We start from the raw sequence: 18,922 nt of genomic DNA, 5'->3' as shown, positions 1-18,922 counted from the left end.
GTTTGTACAATTTCTGAATAATGTTTTAGCACATCTTTACATCACAACTCTGGGGATATTTTGATTGATGTGATGATCAGTGACTTATGTGTATGTAATCAGTAGACTCGTGCTGAAAGATGTGTCGAGCTACTGAACAAGACGATGCATTACCTCCATTTGTGACACAATGCAGCTATGACAGTTGCTGTGATCAGTTGGGTTAACCTGCATGTATCATCTGTATAGTTAGTGCAAATAAGAAGTCAAAGAGACTCTTATTACTGGGGTTCCCTATTATTTTTTCCCTAGCTGAGTCCTAAATCTCTCCCTTGTTCAGTCATTTGCGATAACCTTATTAAAAGACACTCACCAGGCCTTTTTCACAAAACACAATCTGACTTCTCTTTGTAGGAAGTAAGCCATGACAGCGAAGCAGCTAATTGGAGTTCAGCCATAATTATTCATTTTATTTACCCCTATGCATTTACTGTGATGTGTAATTATTAATAGTATGATTATGATTTTATTACGTGTCATCATTGGCCGGTCAGACAGTCATTTTGTCATCTTTTGAATGCGACGCAAACACTTTCTGATTGATTGTTGGAATTGTTGAGGCCCCTATGAAACACTATCAGGGGGTGAGCGTAGTGCACCAAGCAAATAGGGTGTTTACCTAGCAAATTATAGAAATAGACACCTAGACAACAGGTGTGACATTAGTAATAGCTTCATATCATTTAGGTGATTCAAAGCCAGCCAAAGCCCTGGTATTGTGCCTGCTGGTTCACTTTAAAGGTTTTCTGGGACCCTTAAATGTAATTAATCTATCATTAATGTTGTTAGTTACACCTGTGCTGCTCCTGAGGTGCACGTCCTCCTCCCCATGGGGCTCAAGCAGCCCCATCGCTGCAGATTCAGACCAGGCAGCAGCCTGTCACCAAAGAAAATAGCAGATTACTGAATGTGCAACAAAGAGAAAAATGTTTCAGGAAACGTTGTTAGGCAGAAATAGGAAACAGATAATTATTCAACAAGTGCTAGAAAAGTGAGGAGATGAAAAAATAAAAAGTAGCCTAGAAATTAGAAGATTTGTTGTTTTTTTAATTTTCCATAAATCTCCTCTTTATTTATTAGTTAATGTATAATTTTGTGATCAGTTCCACAAAGGTACTTCTGGGGTTCCACACATGTCCAGGTCCATCTCTGTCTCTCAATAACTGCATTTAACAAGCAACAACCACAGCTGCCAACCACGTCTGTAGACTTCCGTCTGTCCTCCCAGAGTGTTTATCTCCACTGAACACAGTGTGCATGTGTGTGTGTGTGTTTGTGTGTGTGTCTGTGTAGTGTGTGGGTAGAAAGTGAGTCAAAGAGTATGTAGTAAGTTTCAACATGTGGAGTCTGTCATGTCAAACTGCCCCCTCCTACAACAAAAAAAAACAAAAACTGATTGAGTTTCTCATGCAACAAAGCCTGAATCATCTCTTTTCATAAGTCATAAGACTTTATTGGCTCTTTGTTACACAGCGGAGAAATAGAAGAAAACATGCAGCATGCAGCACATATGAAAAAGATAAAGAGAGGGACATGAAAGTATTTATCAGAATACTTGGTTCTGAGGTATGTGAATAATAAAGAATAAGAGGTAGAACAAAAGAGAAAGAAAAATATTCGATACACAGATTCCAGACATGTCTGCACTTCTGCTCAGCTGTCCACATATACATGCAAAAGGAAGAATTGCATTGGTGGGATGTCGCAAATGGACAAAGCAGGAAAAAGCACATTGTACCTCAAAACAGAAACCAAGTATTGCTAAATGACCCATGACAACAAATCTGAGGGGAAAAAGGAAGAATAAAAAGTGAAGCAACTTTTGAACAATGCAGTGATCGTAATGGAAAAGAAAGTGTTGCTTAATGAGGTCTTGCACTTGGCCGTAGTTTGCTTCACAGCCTCTAAACCTCTGCAACACATTAATCATCTTCAATCACTGCAGGTTAGTCAGCAGGAAGGAGAGAGAGCCACGACTTACCCCAAATATTAACACATGTTGCTCAAAGTCCTATGAATATATGTGAGAAAGCCTGACAGTGTGGGAAGAGGCTTTGTAAAATTGTCTGCTGCAGTAAAGTGCAAATTAGTAAGACTGTGTGGGTGACACAGTGCAAAGGCTGTGGTAGCAGCCGTCGGCAGCGGTCAAAAGTATACGGGCGAGAATTTAACAACTTGACCCCACTCAACTCATCCTCCACATCCAACTCTGCTGTTTCAAAGACGTCACACAGCTGACAAACAGAAATTGGCGACAGACAAACTGAGACAAATGAACCAAAAGTGTTGAACAGAACATGACACACAGCGAGCAAGAAACTGAAAAGTGAGAAAAGGAAGTGTCAGCTTAGGAACGATAACTATATTGGTGGGGAGTGTCCTGCGCACACTCACATGCACACTACTCTCTCTCTCTCTCTCTCTCTCTCTCTCTTTCCGTCATCTTCATTTCCTCTTACTTGCTTCAAAAGCATGAATAGTGATAGTTGACAGCAGGCGAGCAAACACAAGAGGTGAGGGAGATCAGTACTGGCGAAGCAGACAGAGGATTTTCTTCTTCTCAGAAGGTGAGACATCTGGAGAACTCATGATACACAGTGATATATAAGAGAATGTTTGTAATGTTATTTTAATTTTAACATGTATTTTAAGAACTTTTCTGGCATTTTATATCCCGAGGGAGTTTCAGAGGTGCGTGTCAAAACCGCCCTGTGCTGCTGAATGGTTGACTGAGCTGTGTAGAAACATCTATAGTGCACATTTAAATCCAAGGTAATATCTTACTGAACTACCTAAACAAAGTATAGGAATAGGAAATGTCTTTTTGATTTATTGTAGGTGTTGTTACATGCTTCTTGTGTGCTTGCAGTAGTAAGGGTATGAAGAAATCACCTTGTTTCCCAGAGGCTGGTTGCATCGCATTTGTTGCATGTCTCATGCCTCCCTCTCGGTCTGTTTGTGTCTTTTGTTTTTGTATCGTCTCTCTGCCTCTCTGTTCCCAGTTTCTTTGCTTTACCTAACCCTGTCTTTTCCCCCCTTTCACCTTTAGCCCCTAACATCCTAGTTGGAGTGTAACCTGGTGGGATGGCAGAGGGCGGTGTGGGCACATGCCCCCAGGTGTTCGTGGTGGACAGACAAGCGAGCTACATCTCCCAGCCCAGCGGGAAGGTTTCGAGATGGACGAGAGTGAGCCAAAAGTTCCTTCTGCTGCTGGTGGGACTCACACTGTTGGGACTTGTTGTCGAGGGATGTTTCATCTACAGACTATACAAAAAAACGGAGGTGAGGCTGACGCCTGCATGTGATTGTGTATGTGTGTGTGTGAATGTGTGAGTGACAGGAGAAGCATCTGTGTTTGGAAAATGTCCCTATTTTCCCCTACGTCATAACCAGACACACACACACACTACAGCGGACAGCCGAGCGCTTTGTCGGTGGGTCGTCATTTGCTCTTTTAGTTAAAGGTCTATAATGACAAACGTGTTAAATGGACTCTTTCTCTTGTTCTACTTCCCTTTCTTTTCTCTCTCAAGGGCAAACCCACAGTATAACTTCACTTTTCTAAGACAGTTTCATAATGTTTCTTACATACGTGTTTCTATTATGTTGTAAACTATGCATGTTATTTAAATACAAAAACCTGTGCAATGTCCAAAAATGACTCTCATCGCTTTACCAGCCACTGTATTTCTCAGTAGCTCATATTCGAGACATAACGTTGGCACGTACCATTTTGCTACATTATTTAGTTTATATCACATGAAGGCTGAGGCATTCAAATACCTTTATTACAGCATGACTGTAAATGACCAAATTAAATAACAACAACAAAAATCAGTGGTCAAGTGAAACCACTAAATAACTCTGATTAAAAAACAAATTTAAAATGCATTTTCTGTTGTTTTTCTTAAAATAGGGGGCCTCAATGTTTTTATGTGTCAAATGATGATATGCCATTCCTTTTTGTGTACTTTTCTATTGGTTTCCCCGAGACAGGACACTTCCTGTTCTTACGTGTTGTTGAACTTTTGACATCTTGCTTTCAAACACGCACATATTTTATTACTCATGTATGTTCATTCTGTAAGTCTCACGCTCTCTCTTTTAACTTCTTCTCCCTGCAGGAATTTTCCCTCTGTAGATATCATCCTCTCTGTCAGAACCTGTCCCATCCCCAAATATCTGGCCAGCAGGTACGTGTGGGGCGTATGAGTCAGGTGTTACACTGTTGCTCTGCCGAATAGATGTGTGATGGCTTTTTTTCCGATTAAACACCTTTTTTTCCCGTTTCAGGGTGGCGCCATAATCAGACAGGTGGGACCTAAAGGTATTGAGTTACTGTCTGTTTTCATGATTGATTATGATGAGCCACAAACATATGACGTCGGAATCAATCAGCGAAAAGTCATTTTTTTCAGAACTTGCTAATAAACCTGTCACGTGAATTCATGTGAAGATTTTACATTGATTGATTGGTTGGTCTTACCCTGCTTTCTTGAACAGAGTCCAATGAGATTCCCACAGTGCCACCACATCTGGATCAGGTCCAACAGAAGCCCTTTGCTCATCTGATAGGTTAGAGCCGTCTCACCGTTCAAACCAGAATACTGAATATAACCCCAATGATTCACCCGAACCATTCCCCCTTATTCTCTTTGTTCACAACAACGCTTTTCTCTCTTCTATCTCATCTTAATCCCAGGCTTCACCGATCGAATAGTGGACAAAGTGGTGGTGTGGGTAGATGACGTCACCCACAGCATGGTCTACGACGGCCATGGCCGGTTGTCGGTGGAGAAGGAGGGCTACTACTACCTCTACTCCAAATTGACATTAAATGCTGCAGAGGAGTGTTCGGTTATCCAGCACAAGGTCATGAAAGACACCAATGCCTACAACAACGTTCCTATAATGCTTATGAGATCAAAAAGGTTAGTCAGTTTCACCACTCCTTTCTTCCTTCCTCTGTCGGAGTACATGTGCTTACAACTGCTTACTCGGCTGCAGCCTGTATGCAACTTGGTCACCTGTGTATTTAACGGCAAGCTGAAATCAATGCCGTCTTCATTATGTTGTGGTGACTTTGCTTTCTGACATCTCGGGCATTTTTCCTCCAGTTACCGCTGCCACACCCAGACTCGCTCCAAGGCTTCAGGCGGGCAGGATCTGTGGAACAGTTTTCTGGCTGGGATCTTTCACCTGCGGAGTAAAGATAAAATTTATGTCACATTGGAAAATATTACCGAGATTCGCCCAGGACCTGCTGACAATTTCATGGGGGCCTTTATGATATCTCCAGGCAATATTCTGCTTCCCACATTGTGATCAGATTCTATACCTCTCTGTGTGTTATGTAATCCAATATATATAATCTAAATTATACCGTACTCAGTTAATGGACTTGAATCCTTTATGAAAAAGCGACAAATGGTTGTGATGTCATAAAAAAGTATCTGATATTCAGATTATATAATCCTACAATGTTGCATATTTTGTGTGAATAAAATACGGTTTCTTATCAAACAAGTGTGAGGTGGCTTGAGCTCCTGATAAGGTCATAGCTTGAACAGGTATCGAGAGAAACACGCTTTAAACAAATATTCTGTTGTCGATACGGAACAGATTTCTTTACGGGCCAGGTGATAAACAGTGCAAAACAAAAAAAGGACTCTTTTTGAAGCAGTTTTGATAGCTTCAGCACAATGAGACTAACCACATAACATGGTTGCATAGCATACACCAACACCTCTCTCACTGTGTTCGTGTATGTGTGTGAGAAGAGCAGGATGTGGTTGAGTAAGGATGCACTGAGGAGAGGATGGAGGGGAAGAGTTGCTGAGGTTGCTGTGGCTGACTCAGCTCTTCTCACACTACAGGGGAACGTTTTGCATACACTGCAGCATGGTGTCAAATGTTTAAAGAAAGGACATATGGAGGTACAGAGAAATTAAGTAAAGGAGAGTTTGGCAACCAACGAGCGAATTCTGTCAGGGAATTTGGGTGGAAAAGGAAACGCAGAAAGCAAAGTGCACCGAGCACATGAGAGTAGCGTGGAGACACAGGAAACCATATAGACAGGTAGGCAGACAGGTAGCCAAATGAATGTGAGTGGAGAGACTGACCTCAGAAGCTGCTGAGATATTTGGGTCATTTCCTGCTCTGAGACGAGGATACACATCTGTGTATCTGTGTGAAACAAAAACACAGCAAGATGATACTCTTGCAGCTTGAGCATGAACGCTTTGCATATTAAAAACACGCCGTCTTGTTGCTGGTTTTTCTTCGCAGCTTCGGAAGATTTCAAGGAAAATTGCTCAAGTGCTGTAATATTTTTTTACAATTTTTAGGTACTTGTGAATTACTTGGTTTCTTTCTGTCTTGTGCCACTTTATATCTCTACTCCACATTTCAGAGGCCAACATTGTATATTTTACTTCATTACATTCACTGTAGTTATTAGTTACTTTGAGAATGTGCATACATCACATTTATTCAGCGTTTAAGATATGATAGTAGATATGAATTACCAATGGTTTCACACTCCACTCCACTGATCAACAGGTGGTGGTAGTGGTGGTACATTGTTGACATCCATGTTTACTTGCTTGGTGTCTTCGGTGCGTTGCTGTGTTTCTTGGTGCATAACCACCACTTGTAGATTAGTTGAATAGTGGGAAACCATTGTTGATTTTGAATCTCGTCACCTGTGTGCATGTTTGTGCACGATGCAAACAAAACAGGGACCCACGTATACATACATATACATATATATACAGTGGGGAAAAAAAGTATTTGGTCACCTACAAACAAGCAAGATTTCTGGCTCTCACAGACCTGTAACTTATTCTTTAAGAGGCTCCTCTGTCCTCCACTCGTTACCTGTATTAATGGCAACTGTTTGAACTCGTTATCAGTAGAAAAGACACCTGTCCACAACCTCAACCAGTCACACTCCAAACTTCACTATGGCCAAGACCAAAGAGCTGTCAAAGGACACCAGAAACAAAATTGTAGACCTGCACCAGGCTGGGAAGAGTGAATCTGCAATAGGTAAGCAGCTTGGTGTGAAGAAATCAACTGTGGGAGCAATTATTAGAAAATGGAAGACATACAAGACCACTGATAGTCTCCCTCGATCTGGGGCCCCACGCAAGATCTCACCCCGTGGGGTCAAAACGATCACAAGAACGGTGAACAAAAATCCCAGAACCACACGGGGGGACCTAGTGAATGACCTGCAGAGAGCTGGGACCAAAGTAACAAAGGCTACCATCAGTAACACACTACGCCGCCAGGGACTCAAATCCTGCAGTGCCAGACGTGTCCCCCTGCTTAAGCCAGTACATGTCCAGGCCCGTCTGAAGTTTGCTAGAGAGCATTTGGATGATCCAGAAGAGGATTGGGAGGATGTCATATGGTCAGATGAAACCAAAATAGAACTTTTTGGTAAAAACTCAACTCGTCGTGTTTGGAGGAGAAAGAATGCCGAGTTGCATCCAAAGAACACCATACCTACTGTGAAGCATGGGGGTGGAAACATCATGCTTTGGGGCTGTTTTTCTGCAAGGGGACCAGGACGACTGATCCGTGTAAAGGAAAGAATGAATGGGGCCATGTATCGTGAGATTTTGAGTGGAAACCTCCTTCCATCAGCAAGGGCATTGAAGATGAAACGTGGCTGGGTCTTTCAGCATGACAATGATCCCAAACACACCGCCCGGGCAACGAAGGAGTGGCTTCGTAAGAAGCATTTCAAGGTCCTGGAGTGGCCTAGCCAGTCTCCAGATCTCAACCCCATAGAAAATCTGTGGAGGGAGTTGAAAGTCCGTGTTGCCCAGCGACAGCCCCAAAACATCACTGCTCTAGAGGAGATCTGCATGGAGGAATGGGCCAAAATACCAGCAACAGTGTGTGAAAAGCTTGTGAAGACTTACAGAAAACGTTTGACCTCTGTCATTGCCAACAAAGGGTATATAACAAAGTATTGAGATGAACTTTTGTTATTGACCAAATACTTATTTTCCACCATAATTTGCAAATAAATTCTTTAAAAATCAGACAATGTGATTTTCTGGATTTTTTTTTCTCATTTTGTCTCTCATAGTTGAGGTATACCTATGATGAAAATTACAGGCCTCTCTCATCTTTTTAAGTGGGAGAACTTGCACAATTGGTGGCTGACTAAATACTTTTTTCCCCCACTGTATGTATATATATAAAACGGCTCCATAGCACTACTAGAGGGGGGAAATTCCACAGTGAACCTTTAAAGCTGCAATAACTGTTTTCGGCCACGTGTGGAAACAAGATGTGAACAAAACAGACATATCAACACCTTTTCATTTGATATGGAAAACTTGTTAGCAAATAATTGCTTATTTACATATCCAGATGTTATATAGAGCAACATGATCATTTATTTTGATGTCATGTCCATATGATGAATGTAAGTAAAAACATTCCCTCTCTTTTATCTCTGTTTTGGTCTCTACCATCACAGGAAGTAAAAATGTGTCTTTTTAGCTGCTAAATGCCCCACAGTAATAACAATAACTTTATTTATGTTTATCAGCTAGTCACTGTCTGTTTGCTGTTTGGTGTTGAGCAGGTAGTGTATACTGGGCTTAGAGAGCTTTTTCAGTGAAAACAGCCAAATATGATGCTGTGAGAGTGGTTAGAGTGAACCAGGGCAACAAGGAGCGGCAGATTTGAGTGATGATTCTCTGCAGGATCATCCCTACAAACAACCCCTTCATATTGTCATTTAATACATACATGGCATTGTTAATATAAGGATATTGATTATAGCCACTTTAACTAATGGCAACTACAACTTGAGCCACCGATGTGTAGCTTTGAGCATAATCAATGAATTGTACTTAGTTGATTAGTTTCTTAGTTTGGAGGAGAATGAGCAGACGTTTTAAAAATCCCTCTGTACACACACAGGCACGCTTTAGAAGTAATGATCTCATTAAACCAGCTATAATTCTTCAAATTGCATTCAGCATTTCTTCTTAGATATTTGAGCCTTCTGCTTCATGTGTGCTCTGACAAAACGAAAGCCGAATCGTGTATGTCTTAAAGCAGGTACATTTGGTTTTCACTTGGGTTTGTATCACACAAGAGGTGTAATCATGTTTGTTTGCTGGCCCACATAAGAGTTTTTTTCTAACCCACACTGTTTGGTAAATAAACAGGAAGTGATGTCGATGCAGTTCCCGGTATATGCGCTGCGTAACAGCAGGGAACTTTCCCTTACATATACGCTTTTCAAATATTCCACTTGAAACTTTTTCACAATCACTTTCACACTCGTCATTTTCTACTGTTCACACCAAAACGGACTCAGCATTCACCGTATTCATGTTTAATATGGATTACGATAAAATACATTCAACAATGTGTAGTTTGTCCATAGGACTTACATATCTTACATATATCGGAAATTCATGTGTCCACATATTACAGATATCTTAGTCACAATCACAGAAGGATCATTTTTATGGGACTTTGTTTCTGTAATAGTTTTTTAAGTGCAGAGCGTTACTGATTATTGATACTCATCATTTGCCAGAAGTGTTTGACTGACTTTACCTTTACTACACAATATGTAAATGAGGCCCCTAAGGAGCAGAATCATAATCACACATTTTTGTAAGCCTCTACTTTATGCCCTAAGCCATTTATAAAATGAAAAAAGAGCTATAAATCACATTTCACTCAATGTAGGCTGTGTATTGCACATCAACATTAATGTAGTGATATACATCAAAATAAATGTCCATAAATATATATATAGGTACATAAATAGTTCCATATTATCAAATAAATATATCATATACAGAGTAACATACTGTATGCACATTTGTACAGAATAAGGTGAGTGTCTAGTCTTTTCCACATGCTGTTTGCATTATCATAAATGCAATTTCTCTTCAGATTCCACCTGAAAAAGTCCTGCCAAGCTTCATCGTCTCAGTTCGCAAGAAATGTGGTCATAGCTTAGAATAAGGCATCGGCGCCTGTCCTTTTTCACCTACTTGGACTTTAAGAAAACACAAACTGGTGTTGTTCTTAAGTCACGACCCCGAAGGTCAACGGGCACATCTGCATCTTCCTGACAGCTGCATTGCATGTGTGCACATTAGTCCACAAGGAACATCCCAAATCCTGAGCCGGTCAGCTCCAGTTTCCAGTTCACCAGTCCCTCCTTCGGTACAGTCATCTGAGCGGTCAGTGTCTGCCCCTCCAGCTGGCTCACTGTCCAGCACTTTCTGCTCACAATCGTTGAATCTGCCACTTCCGGAAGCTGCACCTCGCAGGTGAGCTTATCGCTCACGCGCACGCTGAGGAGGCCCGCATTGCACGTAAAGGTGCATGTGAGGTTCAGACTAACGTACATGAAGTAGCTCCCCGCCCGTTTGGCCTTCAGCGAATGCTGCTCTGCGTCAAACACGAAGTTGCTTCCCACAGAACTCTCAGCAACGAAGTTGGCCAGAGCCAATTCCATGGTGGAGGACTTCAACTCGCCTACAGGAGGAGACAAACACATCTCATTTAGATGATGTTTACAAAGTTCAAGAACATGCTTGATAGTTGTATTCCTTTCAGTGTTGTCTTGCCTTAAGTCTGAAATGATTTGGCGCAGCTCAAAACCTTATGAAACCTCATTAATGTAACTGTAGTGATACAAATGGGTGATTTGTACATCTTAATGTTTGTAAATGTCACTCTGTCTTTGGAGAGAACTAATCTACATTATGGCCCTAAAGAGAGACATTATTATCATCTGCTTACTCTATTTTTTTTATTTTTCATAATTCTGAGAATCTGTCCCTTAACAATTATGTGACATGGGTGCTTTTAGTAAATAAAAGTAGACTTACTTGACATGGCTTCCAGATAGACAACGTTCTGCATCTGTTGAAAAAAATAGAATATATGTGGATTAAAATGTGCCGAGGACATGGGTCAAACTTTATAAAGGAGGGAATAAACAGGTAATTGTTCAAAATGTGAATAATATGAGTCATTTGTTTACCTTGTTTGTGGGGTCAGTTGCGTCTCCTGACAGCTTTGACGTCTCCAACACAAAAGACGGACGCTGGGACTCCAGTTTGGACCGCAGCTCCATCACAACCATCACTCCTCCGGCGGCCCCGGCTGTCACCGCCACGAACAGAAAAATGATTGACACGACGAGAAAAACGTCCAGGCAGCATCCACGGCGGCCGCTCTTCTGGTGAGACTCTACGTCCATTTCTTTATCTTGGTGTCCCATCAATCGGCAGTACGATGCCTGAGCTTCAGGGAGACTGTCCAAGCCGTCCAGATTTTTCATGCAGCGAATAAAAGGCTTTAGTTTGAAGTTGTGCAACTGCAGGTGATCGGCTGTTTACCTCCTCAAAGATAGTCCTCTTGTTGTCACACAGCCCAGTCCGCGTCTAAATGTGAATGTCACGTCTGTGAGCACCATGGTGGCTTTTTATAGGCCACTGTACTTAGCACAGAGTTTCAGACACGGAGGAAAAACACGGAAGTCATGGATTTCCCTGTCGAAAGTCTCACACACGCCCCCTCCTTCGCTTCACGTAAGGTGAGAAAACGAGCCGCGCAGACTTTCCACGGCTCTCCCTCAGATTGCGCAAGTGCGCCCCAAAGGCAGCGCGCGCGTGGAAAACGAAAGGGAGAGAAAATGCGCATCCTCCAGTATCACTAGGCTACATTCCGACACAGTTCTCACTCCACTATAAACCTCATACGGCTGGCAAAAGTTGCACAACGGAGATAATTAAAACCTTATTTGCATTTGGCTGCATTATTGGAAAAGCAGCCTCTCTTTTTGACAACTTAATGTAGAACAGAAACGGCAGTGTGCGCGTGTGTGTGAGATGTAATGGTATAGCGTGAGGCATTTGTCAAGAGATGTATTTCATCATCAGGTCAAATAAAGCTCTCATCGTCACTCACCAAGGTTTATATACCAGGCACTATTCAGGCACAATCACGTGCCAGCTGATAGCAAATCAGATGGCGAATTATGCGGTTGAGCAAAAACATACGAGAATCCCCCACTGTATTAAGTGTGTGCGTGTGTGTAGGTGCGTGTGTGAGCAAGAGAAGGAGAGAAAGAGAGAGAGGGAGAAAGAGAGAGAGCGGGATGTAGCCTATCCCAAAAAATAAAAAAAGACAATCAGATAGCAATCTTAGAAAGTCTCGACAACAATAGATGTGTGTGTGTGAGGGAGAGGGGGGAGACAGAAAAGGTGCTCAAGAGTGAGATGGCGGTTTCCTATCAAGTGTTTTTTCTTTAATAACATACATACAACAACATCACACTAACACATTAGACAATATTTGACACCTGTCATTTTAATTAATTAGCAGCAATTTCTGGAAGCTGCTCCTGTGAATTTTTTTGTGGTGTAATTTCCGGAGTAAGCAGACTGTAAACCAAAAAGCAGTAGTTCCAGTTATGGGAGCAACACTGTAGGTATACTACTGCAACTACTACTGCAACTCCTGAAAGTTGCCCTGGGACATTTTAAAGTATAAGTTATATGACCTTGTCCATACTTTTGTTCAGGGGTTGTTCTGTTTTCCATGAAGGTCCCTTAGTTCCAATCAAGGACATTCTTAAAGCTATTATACAATGATGTACAGGCAATAGTATATGCCTCCAGGTTCGTGGCGAGAGTGAGGCCCTTAAACGTATACTGCATGTACATTGTAATGCCAGGTTCTATCAGCCATCATCAGATATCAAATCCCAGACTGGTTCTAAAATCATGTGGAAAGCCTTCACAAAAGAGTGGAGCCTATTCTAGCGGCAGATTAACACTTTCACTTTTTTCAAGAAGGAAATAGTGGCAAATAATGATCAGTGAAAATTACAAAAGACTTCCAACTGATAGCTTAAAAGTAGCCCAAGATGTGAGTCTCTTCAGTTTAAATCAGCCTCTATGAGAAATAGTTTATTGTTTTCTATGTTTCTCTCTATATTAAATTGTACCCAGAAAAAAAAAAACATCTCCAGAGGTAAAGGAGAGCGGGGTTGGTTGGGCCTCTTTTGTATTGACAGGTGTCCCAGCCATGCCCCGGTAACTGTCCCAACCGTCCCAGGGGGCGCCAACAAGCTTCGGTCTCCACGCTGCCAACAAAAATCATCAACCAGAAAATAAGCTTTCCAACAATATGGTTTTTGTAGGCATAACTAAAAACAGTATGGTAGAAGAAAAGTATTTATTTAGTATGCTTGTCATTGTGAGAATGTCGAGATGACATTAGCATTTAGCTCAAAGCAGAAGTCACTAAGTCTTTGTCTTAGTTGTCGGTGTTTGCGTCAGTGCAGACGAGAGAGACTATTGGTAAGATTTATTTATACGCCATGAGCCTGGTACGTAATCTTCCAGGTGAGCAGAGCTAAAACACAAACAATACTTTGCTAATTTTACTGTAAGATGCAGTATGTCACTAACTGGTCACCAGTGTGTCTCAGTGCAACCAGTGTATTTACTGGTGAGGGCTTCATGTCATCATGATCCATTCAGCCCCGATCGCCTACAGGAGAGTTTATGGTAATTTTATGGTAAATTTATGGGATTTGTGGTAATCACACTCAAATGCTCCATGCAGATAAAAACAATGGTCAGCTGATCAGATCCGCACAGTTTGCAAAGAGAGAAGCGTCAGGGGAATGATTGTGGTTGTTACGAAACAGCAGAGTGCACGGTTCATTTAAGAGAGACATATATATGTTTAGACTGTGAGAAGTGCTGCTGGGAAACATAAACATGGCAAAGCTGACACTAATCATCAGACTATATGCAAATAAATTATAAATGAAAAAAGTCTACTGGTTTTCTATCGAAATTCAAAAAAACAGCACATGAATGCTATATTGTACATTTGAGCTCAGTCTGTACATGTGGACTGAAATGTGAAGTGTCACTTAAGGTTGAGAAACAAAAGGAGACGTCACAGTAATTGTATTTCAGGAACCAGTGCTGCAACGCTGCTGTAAAGCGGGAAATCCTTAAGCAACTCGCTGAGATTGCATTATTCACATCTGTGGTTTGATCAAGGGCTCTTGAAGTTCCAAAAGTCCCGGGCAAGTAAATAACATGTTACTGTCTGTTTTTAAAGGGGAACACCACCTAAATGAAGAATTCCAATATGTTATGTCCATGGCCTCGGAGAGTTTAATCGATATCTGTGAACATGATGTGGTATATTTTCAGGCCTTACACGATACAGCGAAGACCCCAGTGTAGTGGTCTTAGATGAAAACCAGATGTGCAGGAGACCAGGGGCAGAAGGGTGGATGTGCAGAATGAGGGGGGCCACATACATTCTCTCATTGTTCCGCCCTGTATGTTGCATGACATGTACCCTATATAAAGATGAAGCGAGCGCCCTAGAAGGAGGGACTTTCGGATTCGACTTGAGACCTCCGGACGATCTAGACGTCCGTAATGGCATGTGTTGCTTGTTTGTAATAAACTTGATTATACCAGCAAGAACAGTGTCCACGGAGCATCCTTCATCATCACTTCAACAGACCTGTCGCATGCAAGATACCACAAAGATGGCGTCACGAGCAGTATCGGAAGTGGCCTGGCAGTTTCCTACTACGACTTCACAAACGGTGAGATCTCTCGATTGAATGCTGGTCATTAATTGAGGCTGTTATGTGGAATTGTTAGGTGGAGTTGCTTGGACACACCGTAAATTAAGAACCTTCTTGTTATGGACATGTCCTGTTGATTTGATGTTTAAAGTGAGGATCCGTGCTAAATTTAATGGAAAAAAAAAAAGGGGGAAAAGGAAAAGGAATAGTTTAGAATAGCTTCATGGTAACGATAAGGTGTGCTAAATAGTATCGTGCAAGATTAATGAAGAGGGGCCCTCAACTTCTTAACGGTAAGACACATGCATATTAGTCACCGCGTAACGATGGCTCTGACATAGTCCGGAATTAAGTTAGAAAAACAAAAAGGGGAGAAACCTGGATCCAGGTAATTTGAATAAATAAATGTAAAAGGTTAAAGGAAAGAGTGATAAGGAAATAAAGGAAATGATCATATGATTGAGCCGCAAATCAGATAGGTAGAGCCCTCAAGTGTAGGTGCAGTAATACGGGCTGCGTAAAACCTGAAATAACATCTTATGGTCAGTTTAATAACTGGAGAGTGTAAATTCACAAATTCGATTGACTGTTACCACTCTGACATTGGTTGACGAACGGTGTCTGATGCAGCCTCTCATCGAATATTTACACCTCAGAGGTAGCATAAATTTTATTAAAAGGAAAAAAGGAAATATAGCGGCAAAAAGCATGCTGTGTGAATGAAGGCTAAGATAATGAGTGTGTGTGTTTACTTTGGGAGGAGAAGAGAGGGAAGAATGAGTGTGCATAGAAGTGCTTAAGGTATGTGCGTAGAAGGCAAAGAGAATGAGTGTGTGTGTTTACTTTGGGATTGAGCAGACAGAGAGGAGAATGGGTGTGCGTTGACGGCTGAAATGTGTGTGTAACTTAGCTGCTGATGTGTTCCAGATGTGGGCCATAAAAATGCATAGGATGAGAATGGATGCGTTGAAAGAAAGAAAAAACATATTATGATTGAATAAACGTACATAGGTGGTGATTTTAGAACGGGACATTTAATAATTTGAAAGGACAGATATGTGGCACGATGTATTTGATAAAACAATGAGCTTCGTTTGAGGAGACGTAATGAATTGAACGAGTCAGTAAATAAAACATGAGCTCTTCTTAAAAGAGACGTAAAATAACAAAGGAGCTGTTAAATGCACAATGAACTTCGTTTAAGAAGGGTAGAATTTGACACCCCCCCCCCCCCCCCTCTCACTCGTCTCAAAATTCCTTCCAGATGGAGGTCGGAATGTGGGAAAGGAAAAGGTGATGATAAAACGCTCTTGGGAGATACAGAGAATTTCTTTGCCATTTGAACTGTTTGGGTTCAGTGGGAGTTCACTAAATGCTACAATGTTTAGATAAAGGGGTCGACTTTGAAATAATATTTATGTATGCTGTTAACGGGACCGAAGGATTTCATAAGAGACTAAATCATTGCCTGTTTCTTGTCTGTTATGTCATTTATGGTGAATAAGAATTGAGAAGGGGAGGCTTACGTTTCAATCTACTAAAGGCCGGTACAAATTTATCTACAGACTCTTTAGCAGTCGTAGGTAATATTGAGGGTACACATATAAACCTGCTTTCATTTATAAGCCTAAGAGGATACTGACCTGATCCTATACACATGAAAGAATACATGCTCTAGGCAGATAGGAGAAATAAATAAATAAATAAATAAATAGAAAACTTGGCAACTGATTGACCAGTTAATGCATTTAATTAATTAATGGCATATGATTGTTTGGTCTAACCTCTGCTGACAATTGCAGATGTCCATTTTTGTTATTGGGCGTGGTTTGTTCTGATCTGTGCTGTGGTGTACAACAATATGGTGACTGTCTGATGATTTGAGCGGAAGATTGATTGATTGATTGGATAGTTGATTGACTGATTGATTGATTGATTGGATAATTGATTGATTTGTTGATTGATTGACAGATTGGTTTGTTGATTCGTTAATTGATTAATTTGTTAATTTGTTAATTGATAATTGATAATTGGATAATTGCATAATTGCTTAATTGGCTAATTGGTTAATGTGTTAATGTGCTAATTTGTTAATTTGTTAATTGGTTAATTGGTAATTGGTTAATTTGTAAATTGCTTAATTGGTTAATTTGATAATTGGTTAATTGAAAGGGGGAAGTAATCTAAATAGCCTTGAGTAGTCTTAAATTGTAGCAATTAATTCTTAAAGTACAAATAACGGAAAATAAGAGGAAGTCATCATAATGGGAAAAAAGAATACTAAAAATCCAAAGGTAATCACTCCTGTTGAAGTGGTACAGAAGAATAATCCTCTAATTAGAGGCATTGCAAACATTGCAAAAAATATCGGAAAAATGGCATAAACGCTGGCCTGAAATTGACCAACCATGGCCAGTGGAGGGGACTCTTAACCCAGATGTAATTAAAATAATGCTGGTACTTGTATCCACATACAAGGCAGAGCAAAATAAGGAGAAAAAAAGAGGAGAAAACGCAAGGAGAAGAGGCAAGTGGAGCTTGGCATTCTCCAGTTGTTTGAAAAAGAGAGGACAGAGAGCAAATGAAGAGGGAACGTACAGAGAAGGAGCAGAAAGAAAAGTAGAAGAGAGAGAAAGCACAAAAGACAGGGAGAGAAGAGAGTATGAGAAAGAGAGAAAAGAGAGAGAGCAGAGAGAGAGGGAGAAGGAGAGAACAGATAAAGAGAGAGAAAAGAGAGAAAGGGAGTGTATAGGAAAAAGGATGAAATGCCAAACGAGAGTGTTCACCAATTATTGAGGACAACAGAGACTGAAGCTTCTACAGTATGTTGGATCGGAAATCTTAATGAAGATTTTCTTGAGCCAGTTAAGTTGTGGGAAAAGTTTATCATCGTAAATATGCCCGACGCGAAGCTTCCAGAGTATCCATTTCACTGCACGCTCAAGTATTTCAAAAAAGATGCTCAAACATACGCAGAAGAATGGTTGAGTCAACAACCAAAACAAGTTCAACTAAATTCGGGCTGTATAATTTTGGGACCACAAGGAGCAGCTATGAAGATACACAGAAATGACTATTTGGACAAAGAGTTTGATATCGAGAAGAGTGTGCCACATGTGACCTTGTGGGTGTGTGAAGAACATACGCCGAAGCAAGTGGGAGAAATGATGGAGGAGGCTGAGAAGGCGGCAGATGAGAGCGAGAGAGGGATGAAGGTTATTGAGAACCGAGCAAGTAAGGATGAGGAGAAGATGGAGATTCAGGAGATACCGCTGAAGGAGGCTAAACACATCGCCGAGGAGGTTGCCCGTAAACTGGTGATCCTGGAGGGAGAGCTGGAGAGAGCTGAGGAGAGGACCGAACTCTCAGAATGTAAAGCCGGGGACCTGGAGGAGGAGCTGAAAAATGTGACCAATAACCTGAAGTCCTTAGAAGCCCAGTCTGAGAAGTACTCCGAAAAAGAAGACAAGTACGAAGAGGAGATCAAAGTTCTGACTGACAAACTGAAGGAGGCTATTCGCAAGGCTCCAAAACCCAGAACAGTTCGAGAGATGATGACATTTCTTGGTATTGCAGGATATTCTTCAGCATGGGTTGAGGATTATGCTAGCTTGACAGGGCCATTGAGAGCTATGATTAAAGATACTGGGAATGCTAAGCTACACTGTAATCTGTCCTTTACACGATGGCCTTTTGGCATTTGAAACGAAAAAAAAAAAAAAAAAAAGGCCAAGTTCTTATGTAGAGAGGTCATAAGCAGGTGGGGACTTCCAGATCGAATATCCTCAGACAATGGGAAAGAGTTTGTGGATAAGACGGTGAAATTGATTTTGCAAAAACTTGGAATTAAACAACGGCTTGGTGCAGTCTAGCATCTGCAAAGTCAAGGGATGTGCGAAAGAATGAATGGTGTTCTGATGAATGTTACAACAGTGACGACATCTGTGGCACCTACGACATTTGTAAACATAACGCGGACATCTAATATGATACGGACATGGATGAGGATGACGCAATAAAGATCGAAGTGGTGGAGGAATATCCATTTTGAATATCTCATGATTATAATCCTATTATTTACCTATGTGATTGCTTGCGTAGTTTGTAGTGTTGATTTTGTTTTGCTCTTTCGAGACTTTATTTAGTCTCGAAGGGGGGGGTATTGGAAACAAATGAACAATATGATTAATGGACATTATGAGTTATAATCTCACATTTTAATTATAGAAGTGTTATTATTCGGTGTTTGAT

The 18,922-nt window shown here is 41.1% G+C and overlaps 2 protein-coding genes across 3 annotated transcripts; one reads left to right on the top strand and one right to left on the bottom strand.

Moving 5' to 3' along the window:
- Positions 1–2,483: 2,483 nt before the first annotated feature.
- LOC142948644 (tumor necrosis factor ligand superfamily member 14-like) lies at positions 2,484–5,565 on the top strand. Of its 2 annotated transcripts, XM_076090777.1 has the most exons (8): positions 2,506–2,606; positions 2,719–2,811; positions 3,089–3,321; positions 4,164–4,232; positions 4,333–4,366; positions 4,543–4,614; positions 4,742–4,970; positions 5,157–5,565. In XM_076090777.1, the coding sequence occupies exons 3-8, from the start codon at positions 3,124–3,126 to the stop codon at positions 5,362–5,364; spliced, it is 810 nt and encodes a 269-aa protein (XP_075946892.1). In that variant the 5' UTR covers positions 2,506–2,606; positions 2,719–2,811; positions 3,089–3,123; the 3' UTR covers positions 5,365–5,565. The 2 variants fall into 2 exon arrangements, with proteins under 2 accessions (XP_075946891.1, XP_075946892.1); XM_076090776.1 differs by lacking the exon at positions 2,719–2,811 and having other exon boundaries at positions 2,484–2,606.
- Positions 5,566–9,403: 3,838 nt separating this feature from the next.
- On the bottom strand, positions 9,404–11,566 carry LOC142948643 (uncharacterized). Its single transcript, XM_076090775.1, has 3 exons — positions 11,084–11,566; positions 10,929–10,962; positions 9,404–10,572 (listed from the first exon to the last, which is right to left on the bottom strand). The coding sequence occupies exons 1-3, from the start codon at positions 11,381–11,383 to the stop codon at positions 10,187–10,189; spliced, it is 720 nt and encodes a 239-aa protein (XP_075946890.1). The 5' UTR covers positions 11,384–11,566; the 3' UTR covers positions 9,404–10,186.
- Between the last annotated feature and the right edge of the window lie 7,356 nt (positions 11,567–18,922).

This window comes from Anarhichas minor, unplaced genomic scaffold (genome assembly GCF_050575085.1).
Source record: "Anarhichas minor isolate MPS153535 unplaced genomic scaffold, ASM5057508v1 ptg000012l, whole genome shotgun sequence".
Classification (NCBI taxonomy): domain Eukaryota; kingdom Metazoa; phylum Chordata; class Actinopteri; order Perciformes; family Anarhichadidae; genus Anarhichas; species Anarhichas minor.
Note: the sequence above shows the minus strand (reverse complement) of the source record. Positions and strands in the feature narration are given on the sequence as shown.

Coding starts and splice junctions, on each gene's coding strand:
- LOC142948644 (XM_076090776.1), top strand. CDS start 3,124: ATGGCAGAGGGCGGTGTGGGCACATGCCCCCAGGTGTTCGTGGTGGAC. Junction 4,367..4,542: donor CAGACAGGTGGGACCTAAAG/GTATTGAGTTAC, acceptor TTTCTTGAACAG/AGTCCAATGAGATTCCCACA. Junction 4,615..4,741: donor GCCCTTTGCTCATCTGATAG/GTTAGAGCCGTC, acceptor TCTTAATCCCAG/GCTTCACCGATCGAATAGTG.
- LOC142948643 (XM_076090775.1), bottom strand. CDS start 11,383: ATGAAAAATCTGGACGGCTTGGACAGTCTCCCTGAAGCTCAGGCATCG. Junction 10,963..11,083: donor CAACTGACCCCACAAACAAG/GTAAACAAATGA, acceptor TTTTTTCAACAG/ATGCAGAACGTTGTCTATCT. Junction 10,573..10,928: donor CTATCTGGAAGCCATGTCAA/GTAAGTCTACTT, acceptor CTCCTCCTGTAG/GCGAGTTGAAGTCCTCCACC.